The 14540-nt window shown below is 42.0% G+C and overlaps 1 protein-coding gene across 1 annotated transcript; it reads right to left on the bottom strand.

Annotated features, from left to right (window-relative positions):
* Positions 1 to 796: 796 nt before the first annotated feature.
* On the bottom strand, positions 797 to 9360 carry NELFCD (negative elongation factor complex member C/D; the record flags this gene model as incomplete). Its single annotated transcript, XM_079543300.1, has 15 exons — positions 797 to 831; positions 1200 to 1329; positions 1656 to 1796; positions 2024 to 2119; positions 2386 to 2500; positions 3142 to 3281; positions 3648 to 3782; positions 4432 to 4597; positions 5033 to 5163; positions 6464 to 6616; positions 7604 to 7711; positions 8010 to 8119; positions 8678 to 8787; positions 8907 to 9022; positions 9295 to 9360. The coding sequence occupies 15 exons, from the start codon at positions 9358 to 9360 to the stop codon at positions 797 to 799; spliced, it is 1752 nt and encodes a 583-aa protein (XP_079399426.1).
* Positions 9361 to 14540: the final 5180 nt, after the last annotated feature.

Here is a 14540-nt window from a genome sequence, read left to right on the forward strand (position 1 = left end):
GACCAGGACAGAGTAGAGATAAATATTAAAAAAAACCAAGCCACATCACAGTAACAAAGTTTTTGCACACTTATTTTTCAGACAGCAACAGAATTCTGATGTGGTAATGAAACTTACCAGTAACATTTAATGCATCTATTTAACAAAAAATAGATTCTGAAGGATACCACACTCACATCAGATTCAGGTGTTAATACAAAACTAACCCTGATTGCTACAACTCCATCTGTATTACCTAAAATGTGGGTTTTTTTCATTGCAGTATGTGTGTAGCATATTTAGAATTCTAATATAACACAAAGGCGAGGGAGAGGCGTTATGGATTCTCTGCAGCACAGAACTAAGTACACAGATTTTTTCCTTTTTTAGGCTCACAAGATGAAAGCTGACAGCATTCAAGATTTAATCATCAGAGAACCATCTGAAAAATGTTTTTAGTGGAACTTCCTGCCCCGTTCTTCAGGTTTTTATATATATTACACAAAGAGTCAGAGACAAGTTCTGCAAGTAGCTGAAAAGAACATTCTTTGAGACAAGTCTGCCGCCTGCTGCCCTCTTCAGAATATTCAGATTTATGCTATTTAACATTAGAGAATCCTTCAGTATTGTTTCATCTTCCAAATTGCATTAACAATCCTCTGACAGAAGGCTTAAGGTCACCACGCAAATCAAATGCCCTTCAGCCCTTTCTTCCTTTTTTTTTTTTGTTGCTGGGTTGCCCAGTTACAGAACCTCACTGGTGGAGAATATGTCAGAGCAGTGACCACGTGCTCTGCATTCTTGACTTTTCCACTGCTTAGTTCATCACGATAAAGTTAGATTTGCAGTGAGCTTAAAAGAAGAAATGGAATAAAGTGTTCAGTACTTTACTCTGATTTATTTGCTTGCATGTGGATTTCTCTATTATGTTATTAATTAGGATTTTAAGAACCAGATCACTTTAGTCCAGGAAATGGGTGTACTATGAAAGACCACTTCCTTCCTTTATTTTCTCTAAGACAGTAGCACCTCTTCAGAAACAGCATTTGTCTTTAAGCTCCTCACTACTACTCAGATTCCTAATTAAAGGAAAATTGCTAAACATAGGTCCATAAAAACAAAATAATCTTAAAATATCTGGTAGGCATTCCTATTTTAGCAATCCTCCTCCTAAGAGTCGTTTACAAATTGTAACAAATACACAAAGAAGCATGACTTACCTATAAACTCAGTGACAGGATCATGTTCACCTTCTGTTTTAATAGTACCTGCAATACTTTCATTCTCCAAGATTGGAAGAAAAAGCTGTACGAAATCTGAGGTATAAGGAGGAGCAATCACATCCAGCACCTGAAATGCAGACAGAACGGGATCATTCTTGCAGGTAGACAAGTGGTAGAGGCAGTATTTAATTCACAGTCTTCTCATAGGCACTCAAGTAGCTGCACTTTTGAGACCTTTCTTCCTCCACACAAGTTACCAACTACATATTCTTGTGGTACTCCACCCATTACTTTAATACCTTCAGAAATCAGAATTCAGTAGACGTGTATTGCTCAGAATCTGCTTTCATCCCATTGAGAATTTCTGAACTTGAGGCAAGCTGACCTACCATCCAGACATATACATCAAATATTAAAGCTTATTTCTATATGTTAACAGTTTTTGCTGCTGACCTCTGTAACAAAGTATCTGATGAGAGAGATATCTGTGTCTAACTTCTCCAGGCATTTGCGGATATAGCTGACCACAGGCAGGACGTATCCTCGACTAAGCAAGTGCACCATTCTATCCAAGAGAGTCTTCTTCAGTTCCAGCTGATAAGGAGGGAAGGGTTGGAGGTGGGAAGAAAACCAACAGGTCAGGACTCTCAAAACAGGACTATTTTCATTGCTTTTTTCATGGATTCAATATCTACTGTGATGCTTGCTAACCGTGATCATATTGCTAAATTAAACTCTTAAAGCTGCTGTGATAACAACTTTATTCTAAGCAGGCATATATAATATGAAGGAACATAAAAAAGGAATCCTCTGAGAATCACCTGCTCCATTACGTCAAGCTGTGAATGTTCTGTTTCAAAGAGTTTGACAAGAAGCTGTAAAACTTGTGGATGAAGCAGCTGATGGCACGTACTGATCTGCAAACAAGATGAGAAATTCATCTTTAAACTGCACTTTAAAAACCAACGTGCTGGGCCTGGTAGAAAAGTTTGCATTCATATTCACTGTCAGAGGAAAATTCTTTTATAAAAAATTATTCCACTACACAGAGCTGACAAACCCAAATAACTGAAGAGAAACAGATCCATCTTTGTATGTTTACTGACCGTGAATTGGATATAGTTCTAGTTACAAGGATTAAAATTGCTTTTGCTCTCAACAGGACTTATTTGTACATTTGTACCTCATCCAATAATGCCAGATGAACAGGAGTGTGATCAGTCTGCAGCTGGAAGTACCGGGGCTCTGACACTGTCCAATCCACCCACTTTAATACACCCATTGCCACCACTGGAAACCTGCAGAGCAAGAGATCACTTTAGAAAAGGGCCATCCAAACAACCAACCACCGCTGGAAGATGTTCCAGTACATTCTAATGATTGCTAGAATGTCATAGTCTACCTTAGGCCAGAACTAATAACATTTGAAAAGCTTTGATTGAAAAGTTGTCATCACATCAAGATGAGTCCCATCAAAACAGAAGGAAAAAAAAATGGCTGGAGAAAAATTCTTTCTATAAGATACTTCCTACTCAGCACAAAATGCTAAAAGCAGTCAACATAATTAACATACACTCAAAGTTTGTTCCAGTTTGTTCAATATCTGCTATTTCAGTGTTAAGAAGCCGTATCTATTGCTAAGAAGGCTTCATTGGGAAGACAAAACAGTCTGTCATCCTTTTCCAGTGGCAGAGCCAAACATGCTCTGCAATGCAAGAGGGGCAATTTGTCAGTCAGCCAGAATTTATGTCTTCATGAAGGAAGGATTTCAAGAAGTCCAGTGTCTAATCTTGAAAGCTGCTTTCAGACCACATCTCACTTGTTCTGAAGTAAGGATGTTCTTACAGAGCTGCCCACAAAGGCACTTCCCTGTAGCATTAGTCATAAAATGGTACTTTCCTTCCAACAAAGAGAAGTTAGGACTGGTTTCTCTGCTCACCTGATGCACTGATAAAGGGTGCTTAGCTCTGCAACCAACTCTGATGCTCCTTTGTTCTCATTGCAACACAGATTGTGAACAGTTTCAATGGCTTTTGAAGTTGATTTCAGCTCATCCTTGTTTATGCTCACTCTCTTGTTCTGAAAAATGCAAAGTTTGAATACAAAGCCCACAAACATACAGGGAGTTTCTGGTTATTTAAGCAAAGGAAGCGTAGCTTGCCATAACCCTACGATTACTTTGTATTTCTCAAAAGTTGGATTCATAAGCAAGCTTTAGAAGAAAAAAGTATCACTGAGCTGAAATAAAAGGATATTTGATTTATTTAATTCCTAGGTCACTGATAATTTTTGTTCTAAAAACTTGCCTATGAATCCTGAAATATTTCTCATTAAAATAAAGAAACCAAGCCATTTTGAAGTGACCAAGTTAATGACCATGCATTTATTCAGCACAGTTAGACTGCAGGGTGAAAAGAACACATCGTGACCAGGACTGAACTTTACCTTTTTCCACATCTCCACTACACTGGCTGCATATGCCAGTATGTGAATGTATTTATGCTTGTGGTCCTGGTTGATCTTAGCACCTGGTTTAAACAGTGACTGCATGAAGAGGTCCAGAAAGGCAGGCACTCGGATCTGAAGAAAATGAACAGTTCATCAGAGTCTGAGAATTATGAAAAAAGTACATTTTTTATCTGATACGCCTTCCAGAGAACAAGACATAAAAATATTCCTCCTCAAGAGGAAGTCAGATGGTTTTCTGAAGAGATCTGAAGTTTTGACAACCACACTCAAAAAAAGCAAACTAAAGAGCAGGAGGTTACAAACACTGCAGAAAGCACACTATTATTCAAGTATCCAAACACCATCATTTATTACCAGAACTCATGTGAGAACAAGGAGCAAGAAACCTGAAACACGCCATTTAGGACTGCTCATAACTAACTGCAAAGCTGATTTTTGTCGTTCATTTGTTCTAAGGAAGGAATTTAATTCCTTATCTCCAGCCTATCAGGAAGTTTCAAAAATTAATTTATTCTATGTAAAAAGACAGCTTGAAATAATTAAAAATAAAAACAAAACAAAAACAACCATGCAAGGAGCCAATGCAAAATACAGTATAAAGAGTAGTCCCACATTTTGACATCACTTAAAATGGTAGAGGGATGAGCCAGAGTGTAACTTCTGTTCTGTGCTGATACATTTAGCACAACAAGACCTCAGAATTTTGTGTGCTACTGTAATAGAAGAAGTTTACAGATGTTATGAAGAGACAGCTACTGACCAGTTCTACTGGAGGTGGGTCCATGCTGGTAAACATTTTGAACAAGACAGTAATATCTGCTGGATTCAGAGCTCCTTTGGACAGCATTGCACCGAGAGCCTGGCAGGCACGAGGGTAGGAGGCTGCAGTACCCAGTGCTAAAGTGATCTGACTGGCATCGTGGCCTCTAGGTGAGCAACACAAACATACAAAGCAGCTGATTTTTTTCATTTAGACATCTTGGCTGTAGCTTCAACAACAGAGCACATCTGATGCAACGCATCCTTTACTGTGTCTGATTACAGAAACGGGCCTGTATTTCCCATGTTTGATTCTAAAACGTGCATCAGATAACAAAAATGATTATTTTTAATAGGACACCAAGAGCTGATGACTCCATTTCAGGTCTCCCAGTACTTGATGTGAAACGTCTCTCATTCTATGGATTTTAAGTCTACAGAAAAAAAGTGCTCTATTCCAAGTGATTTCACTCTACCACAGCGTGAATAAAAAGCTAAGAATTCTCCTTTTGCTGGCCTAAGGTAAGTGTGAATGACTAAAAGAAGCAGTTCTACAAATCGTGGTGACTCATATTGGACTAATGGACACAACAGGCACTTACTTCTCATGAGCATATCGCTGAACCTCCTGAGCGATCCGCCTGACAGCAGACCCTCCCTGCTCTTCTTGAGCCAATATGGACATCATAGATTGAGCAAAAAGGTACGTGTGCTCTCCGTGGCACACCATCTTCTGTGAACACACACATCAAAAACGTTATCAGACAAGAAATATGTCTCTATGATTATGCTGCCTTAATAGCAAGGCTTTCACCAAAATCTCCTCAAATGAAAAGGGAGAAGGGGAAGCAATCGATGGCCAAGAAGGAAGTGCAGAAAAGCTGTCTACTGCTGTGCACTGATACAAGAAGACATGGTTACATTGAAAACTTGTATTTGTTAGATGCCAGAGGAAATTCTAGCCTGCTAACCTTCAGTACTATTTAAAAAGTAAGCCAAATAGAAACCATCTAAGTCATCACACCATCTCACATTCAAGAACACGTGCTATGTTAATTTAGTTAGAAACTTTCACACTGACATGGAGGATAAAACAATTCTTTTGATTAGCCAAGGAACTGATTAGGCTGACCTCGAGATCTTGCATTAATGTAAAAGAAGACAGTACTGCTTTTATGAGGGCTGTTCCGAAAGTAATGCCCCCAGTGCGACCTGGTGTAGGGAACCTGCTTTGGCAGGGGGGCTGGACTCCATCATCTCTGGAGGTCCCTTCCAACCCCTATGATTCTGTGGCTGTATGATGTCGGCCCACCACCTCAGGGGCAGATGTTGGTGCCATGGCAGTGAGGTTGAACCTTCCCACCAAGGTCCTGAAATATGCTGTTGCTGTGTGATGGATGGCAGCACAGGGGCAGACTGACAGAACAGCATCTGACATGGGAGTGCGTAAGGAGCAAAGTGTGCCCATGAACTCTTGGTGTGGGAAAATCTGCAACCACTGGCGTTCATCAATGCTTGCTGAATGTTTATGGAGACCACACAGGGGCTGTGAGCACAGTGATGTGGTGGGTGGTGCCTTTCAGCAGTGCTGACAGTGACCACCTCTGCTGGTGCTGCTCTGTAGGAGCGCAGCATGCAGCTCTGGGTCACTGCTGGCAAAAAATGCACAGCTAAAGGTGGTAGCTGCACTGAAAATTGGTGTTTTGTGGCTGAGAATTTGCACTAACAAATTGTGTCGTTGTGCTTTTTGTACCTGTGGTAGTTCCCATGGAAATAAATAAGAGGAGTTACTTTCAGAGTGACCTACATACTTTACACAATCTATTTGATAAACATAGGAAACGTCACACACCTAGCCCAAAACGTTCCAAAGCAATTTTTATTTTTGAATTCATATATAACTGTTCTTTGTAAGATTCTGCATGACTTCATTTGATGCCAAGATATCCTACAATCCCACAAAGATCTGTACATCCTAATTGGAAAGGAACAAAAACTACTTTTTGAAACATAAAAAGGAATAAAGGACTTACAGCAAACTCTGGGAGGTTCTTTTCAAGGTTTTCTTCCCCTCCATCTAAAATTGTTGCCAGAGATGTACGCAGAACTCTGGAAAACACCTCCAGTTGCTGACAGGCTGTTGAAACACTGGTTATTTCTCCTTGATAACCGGCGTCAGATATAAGCTGTAACAAAACAACAACAAAAAGTCACAGCAGACATGTATTACTTAATATTTCAGATATCCCAGCAAGTCTAGAACACACAGAATATGAGATTTTCACCTGCATACATTTATTGCACTTCATGTTCATTACTTAGACCACACAAAAAAAAAGTAAACCATCATGCTTTGTTCTGAAGTAGATACATTCTAATATTTCCATTCCCTATCTCAGAGACATAAGAAGCTGAAGTGTTCCATTAAAGCACAAATTGATAGATATTTGTGGTTTGCATAGGAAACTACACGAATTATACCTTCCATAAGGTATATTATACAGGAATTATACCTTCCATAAGGTACAATACCTTCCTATAAGGTGAGACCATCTTCTGACATGAGATTTCGTGCTTTTACTTTGTGTGTGCCAACAACATCCATAAGGCAAGATCAGAACTGGTGTATTGTGTACTCATAAATACAGATCTGTACATATGTAATAAATACAATTACCAGTAACAGGGCTTTATGCACACACATATATGCCATCTGCAAAAGTCCAGGAGAGGTAGGGAAAAAACCCTGCAAACAAGTATTTCCCAGTACATACAAAATAAATCTGTTGTTATGGCACAAAAGCAAAGAAAATAAGTAAGGGAAACAGACAGGCTTGCTGTTTTTCTCTTAAGCAGCATACTAAAGTTTCACTGTTAAATCAGAGCAAAGGTTTACCTGAAAGCAAATTTACAACCCAGTAAATATAAAAACGTTGCTTAGAAAACAGGTGATGCAGAATTTTCAAACCCCAGGCAGAGCAAAAAAACCTCCAAAAGCAGAACATCAAATTAGAAAATGACATTCACAACTTGCAGGGCAATTTCTTCCACATTTTAATAAGCAGCATCAACAGGAACACAGATGAGTTACAGGTAACACTACAGCCCACATTTGATGCCAGAACAATAAATCTGTTAAGGATATTCTTACATATTGCACTTCAGTGAATTACCTTCACAGTAAAATTAAGCATTAAGCAGTCTGGATGGGCTTCTGCCAACTTGTAGAAGAGATCTCTCCATGTTGTATGTGCTATCATTTGCTCAAGCCAAGCTGGAGTCTGAAAAGATTAAAGCAACAGAAACGATAAGAATTTCAACCTGTGAAGATTGTTAAAGTAAGCATTTTACTTTTAAGAATCCAATGAGTTGCTATAAAGGACTTTATCATATCCCTATAAGTTTCCTAAATTATCAAAACCTCTCAGGAGTCCATTGAAATACAGATGGTTTTCCAAACGTGGTTATTTCTTAACTAAAGAGCTTGGGAGACACCTTTACCCACCACCCACACAAAGACTTCTGCCCAGGCACAAGTGGATACTTATGTAAAGATGACGACACAGCTTTCATCCATACCTCTCCTTCCTCTGTAAAGATGGAATCTGCTTTCCGAGGGTCAAAGTGCTTGATCAGTAAGCTCTTTAAGTGGTTTTCTACGGTCTCCTGAACTTGCACTGGCTCAACACCTGTAGAGAAGGGGGAAAGAAAAAACTTAGTCGATGCAATCAACTAAGCCTCTTACATTTTCCAATAACATTCTGTTATGGGAACAGGAAGCACTCAACAATTTAGTAGTAATTTATCGTTAGGCAAAAGATGGGAAAAGAGCCATCAGCTCTACTATCAAGCCACAAGTTACACAAGTCCAGATTCAGAAATTCTCATTCATTTTTCCTAAATGCAGTCTGCACTGAGGAACACAAGCAGGTTACACCATCCATCTTCTCTCGCTTCAGCAATCAGGATAACAGCAATGCCAGTAATCACACAGTCGTTACTGGGTGTTACACGAAAATACCCTAAACACAAAAGGAATTACCAGGATGGTGCAGCACTGAGAAGTTACACGAGGATGGGAAGGAATGGTAATGCTCATCCTGAAGATATTTTTCACGTAATGAAGAATTTAGTGGTGTACAGGACAACAACAGGAACACGATCCAGTCTCGGGTTTACCACCAATTCACATTCTTTCGGTGCAAGCCAGCCTACAGACCCCAGTTACAGAGCATCACCCACTGCACCTGTCTGAATGAGCCACTCTGCCAGCAGGTTCACCGTCTGTGCCACTGCCGTGTAGTTTTCAGACAGAAGTTGGATCACGTTCTCTGGAGAACCTCCTGCTTGGAAATACCTGATGGAAAGATCAGAGAAGAGCTGCTAGAAAATTACGTTTAAAGGGAAAAAAAAAAAAAAGCAAAATACTCACATTTCCATATAAAACAGCAGCACCGCACAGGGAGCTGCGCTCACCTTTTCAGCGTGTTAAATATCGACGGCTCCATGATGTAGTCAGGGGTTGAAAACTTCTTCAGGCACTCCTGCTGGACTTCAGCATCATCTTCTCCCTCCCCATCCTCATCATCTTGCTGGTTGCAAACACAACACGTCAGCCACCTCCGCTATTTCTGGTGCCCCCCCTCTATTTCCATAGGCAGGCCGTTTTTGCTCACACGCAGCACCGCAGCACACGACCCGTTCCCCAGAGACACGCTGTAACACAGCAGGCACCAACCCAGCCCACCTCGCTGCCGTTCCCTTCCTTTCGACGCCCCTCCGAGCCCCCCGGCCCGCACCGAGGCTCCGCCCGCCCAGCCGCCTCATGCCCGCCGCCGGGCCGCCCCGCGCCCTCAGCGCTCACCGCTCCTCCGTCCGCTTCGTTGCCCCACTCCGCCGCGCCGCCCTCGAAGTAATCCGCATCCTCCATGGCTCCGCGGCCAAAGAACCGCGACGACAGCCGGAACCAGGCCGCGGGCCGCCCCTGGGCGGAGCGACGCGGAATGGCGGGCCGGGCTGCGGGGCGGGGCCGAGAGGCGGCGCCGGGGCTCGGAGCGGTTCGTTGCGGTTCGTTGCGGTTCGTTGCAGGGCGGAGGTCGCCGTGTCGGGGCCGCGGGACGAGGCGTGGGCCGTCAGCTGGAGAACGGGCCGAGAGCGGGACTGCGGCACGCGGGAACGCAGCGCCCACACGAGCGGGAGAGCGGCGGAGTGCTGCGGATCGACGGGCGGCAGGCAGAGCCGGAGCGGAGAGAACGGCTTCGGAAATAATGAAAATCAGTCTGAGAGCTTCAGTGGAACAAGTGGCCCTTGGTTTGGACTGTGCGCTCTCATCTGTGTTTCTCTCATTTCTGTCCACCACAGCATACAAAGAAGAAACAGCACTCAGGCTAGCCCAGGTGTCCCCGGCAGCTTTTGTTGTCCTGCACGCAAAACGCAGCGCATTTCCCACCCAGCACACATCTGACCGTGGCTCCTGTGTGAAAAATCCTTCAGCTGCTGTTCTCAAGGAGCGAGGGTCCGGTGGGGCACGGAGCGCCGATGTCTGAGCTGGATAAGCGCTCAGTGCGGCACTGCGGCCATGGAGGGAACTGGGAGATGTGGGTGAAGGAATGGGGGAAACCCTTTTTTGGGGGGTGGGGATGGGAACTGCTCCTCTGAAGGATTGACAGGTGCACCAAGTACCTAATGGCGATGTTTAGAACCCACCCGTTTATCCAATTTTGTTCCTGGTCTTTTGAGCAAATTGCTGAACGGCTTTGAGATTTCTAACCTAAAGTGCTTCATGTGGTACAGGTATGAAATCACCAAATTTCATTTGGTTTCCTGCCTGGAACAAGAGAGATATCCCAGACTGAAGGGCTGACCTCCAACAAAAACGTTTGCCTTATAGCCACAATTTTTTAAAATACCCATCCTGGAATTCTCTGTATGCTCATTCTCTCTGCTCCTTGCCCCCTACAGATTGGTGCTAAAAGAACTTGCATTTTGCATTAGCCCTCTGCAAATCAGACAATACAGTTAACATGAGATAAGGCATTAACTTTCCCATTCAGGAGGAAAGTAGAGCAGCATCAAGTCAGGCCAGTGAGTTTTGTCTGCAGCATGATACTTCAAGCATGACCTTGAGACTCACTGGTAGCAGGGCTATTCCAGGAACTGAACAGTACAAAACTGTTCTGTAAGAGAGAAGCATCCAGAGACAGAACACGGTAGCTAAGTTGAAGACATAACATCATTCTAATACCCTTCAAATTTCAGCTTAAAAATTAGAGCTCTTTATATCCCAAGGGCTGCTTGAGAGCAGTTTTACAGTGCTCTGAGTACTTTTCAAGATAAGCCAACAGTGGAAATGTTTTCCTGTTCAAAAGCATGTTCCACTGTTCACTTGCGTACCGGTCAATGGACACGTTAAACTGCACCTACTGCAGCTCCCCCCAGTTCCCTAAGTGCACGTTCTGTCATTCCTTACTTGGGGACACCCTGCATCCAAAGGGAGCACTCTTGTGCCCTGTTGGACAGAACCATTGGTTGCAGGCTCGCCAGTTTTAAGTCACAGATAGATGACAACAGCCACTGCCTGCAGCAGCACTGGGCCTTCAGATGGACCTTTGTAGCCCAGCACTGCTGGCAAAGCTGTGGGAAACAGACCTCAAGGTTAGCATCCAAACCTTCATTTTGGATGTTATGCCTACAAGTAAAAAGTGAGCAAAAATTAAAACTACTGAGATACATGTGAATCATCACACACACTTCAGGAAAGACATGCTGTGCTCTAGGTCAGTACAAAACATCTTTCATTAATACCTCCAAGTTTTATATGGACACACATTTGGTTTTAACACAGCACTCCTCTCCTGATACTGCCATGAGAATACCAATAAAATACCAGATGTGAAGTGGAACAGAGCCCCTCTCCAAGCAGCCTGCCATTCACACACCTGATGAGGGGATCCAGAACCCTTACACAGCAGTTCTTTTCTCTGCATGATCTCTGCTGGCACCCCAGCATTTAGGTTGTAAGAATGATAACATTCCAAATTCATGTCAAATACAGGGAAAGCTACAAACAGAAACACTATTCTTCACTGCTAATAATGCACATAAAATTCACAACTTAAAATGTTACCTAGTTTGCACACCAGAATGATGGCATGGAGGGAAGTCCTGACCTTACTACTTCTGGGTTAAGCCTGTTCTTCATCCAAACTGGACTAGTAATTGATTATGAACAAAAGCATTACCCTCTGATTTAATATCACAACTGGGTGAGTTAAAGTGAAGAGAAACATTCACATTTTAATTCGTTCCCATTCATTTAGTGGGACCTCAACCACGGGCAGCACGTTATGTTACATAAAAGCATCCTGGAGCCAGCACCCATCTTCTCCTTCCAAGTTTTACCGTTCCCTCTGGGCTGAGGACCATGCCTAAAGCCTTTATTTTTTCTTGTCATTAAAAGCTTTCTGAGGCAGAATTCCCAAGAGGAAAAAAAAAAAAAAAAAAAAAAAGGGAAAAGCTGTTGTTCCTACTTTAACATTTTCTGTGAAATAAAAATTAGGGGCTTGGTCAGGTACCCTTGTTGCACAGGTATCCATAAGCACTTGTTTGTGCTGTTAACCTACAGAAGAGCTCCCTGTTTCTGCTCAGAACCATGCCAGGTTCATAGAACTCAGAATTTATTTTTAAAAAACCTTACCATCTTTATGTGTTTAATGCAGTGAGAAATGATCATAGCGCCTCACCAAGCTGCTCTCCCCAGCAGAAATGTGCATTAAACTACACCCACTTTGCTCAGCTCAGCACAGAAACAGTCAGGGTAAAAAACAGCTTCAACCTCTGATAACATGAGAACTGCAAACAATTAATGGGCAGTACTAAGGGCTGGAATTTCAGCTGTCACTGCAATACAGAAATACCCGAAGCACTTCTATCCAGTCACCAAAACACATCTGCTCACAGTACTGAGCTCACTGGTTACGACCAGCATTAGAACACGTCCCCTCTGTGAATCCGTCCCGTCAGTCAGCAGATTTCTCAGTGAAAGGCTTTCACCAGCAGAGCTTCAGAACCCATTCTGCAGCTTATTTTATTTCCAAAGATACTTCAAAGTTCTTCAGAAAGAATTCTTCCCAGTGGACAAGTTTTTGAAATCGTCAAGCTGCAGGAGAAGGGTTCACTTCTTCTCTTGGACTGCAAACAGACGTTTGCTCGTAAGTACTTTTATTGTTACACAAACTATCCTTTTTTTTTAGGTATGAGGATCTGCTCCAGTTTCCACTGACAGCAGTCTGCAGCCCTGATGCTGCTGCTTGTGGTTAGTGGGAATTCTATCACTGAGTTCCACAGAAGAGGTGTTGTAAGTGCTGGCACCGTTAGGAACACACACAGCCCATGAGATTGGCTGGGGGGAAAGAAGAGAATTTGCTTACATCACTGTACAGCTGCAACATCGTCGTTATTCATCTTGGACACTGTGAAGCACCAATCCCAAGCTGTACTGGGATCACCAAGGCACTGCATGGTATCTGACTGCACGGGTTCTATCTCCTCATCTGCGGTCAATTTCCTCCACAATCATATTTATAACTTTTGTTTTTCCTGGTACATCATTTTTGACACCTGAAAATGGAATACAATACAAAACATCCCAATCACTTACAGGAGCGCTGTGCCACAACTAATTACAAGGTGCTCGGACTTTAAAGCATGGTTGTTAATATTCCTGTGCATAGATTTACTGGGAAAAGCAAATTATGCTGCCGGTATCAATTGCGTGCAACACACTGAAACAGAATTAGCTTCAGCTCCTCCAAAGCTAATGGCATTCTCTAGGTTAAATCCTATCCTCAGTGCTGTGATTCAAAATACTTCTCAGACAAACGAAGATAGGCCCCAGGGCTCCTATCTGGCAACTGCCCCAATGCGCCGTCCTGCTTTTGCATCAAAGTCTGCTTCCAACAACTCACACAGCTCCAGTTTGAGATGCTTTCAGAAGCTGCTGAATGTTTTTGTTTGCTTTATAAGTCTGCAGTCAATTTATCTCTCCACATTATTAAGAACCTTCAGGAGATATCACTAACCTGCTGCATCACAGTGGCTGCTGAGTGGGTACTGATGTACAGATTGCTAAAAGTTCTTGCATTGAAATAAGTTACTGCAAATGGACAGTAGCTGATTTTGAAACCACAACATCTCTACAATTTATTATTATTTTTTACAAAATACCCAAAGTGATCAGACCATATTGTAGGTTACTGGCTTGCCAAAGGTTATGTTTTTAAATCAAAACCATTTCTGAGTTACAGAAGTGCCAAAAACAATCTTGAACCAGTATTTTTTTTTTTTTTTTAAACCAACCCCCATCCAACGGAACAGTTGAATAACTTAAAACAGAAACAAGAGTTTGTGTTGGAGACTGCTTAAAAACCAACCCACCGAATCATGCTAGAGCAGTAGCCTTGTATGGCAAAGATTTAGCTTAGGGCAATTTAGTGCCAAGATATAGACCCTTGATAATGGAAATACTGACACAACCTCAACTACAGTGATGCAAATGTGCCCTAAAACACTGTATTTGCTTTTATTAATAAAAGTGGTAGTGTTTACATTTGCAGGTATCTTACACTTCAGCATCACAACGAATACTGAGTAGAATGAGTAAAATTTTGGCTGTAAGGTCAGAAGTTTCCAAACAGATGAATGAGACAGAAGTGAAAGTCCTCAATCATAAAAACAAGAAGTTCAAATAAATAAATAAAACAAAACTAGGAAATATGGGTAAGCATTAGGTTGGAATGGTTCAATTAACTGCAAATTATGGCCGCTAAATTAGAGAGACAGAAGAAAACACAGTAACTTATTAAATAGCAAGCATTAAAGCTTTATGGTTTTGTAATTAAAAAAAAAAAAAAAAAAAAAAAGCTGTTAAAAATAAGACTTGCGTTTACCAGGCCACCAAACTGCATGGACTAATAAAGAGACTAACAAAGGCAATACTGAGACATTAAGACACATACACACTCCATACTTGTGCAACTCAACTCTATTCAAAACAATTGCCTTTCTCCTCACTTAAAAAAACGCATCCCCTAAACAATTCTGTTCATGTAA

The sequence above is a fragment of the Tetrao urogallus genome (genome assembly GCF_951394365.1).
Source record: "Tetrao urogallus genome assembly, chromosome: 16".
In the NCBI taxonomy this organism is placed as follows: Eukaryota; Metazoa; Chordata; class Aves; order Galliformes; family Phasianidae; genus Tetrao; species Tetrao urogallus.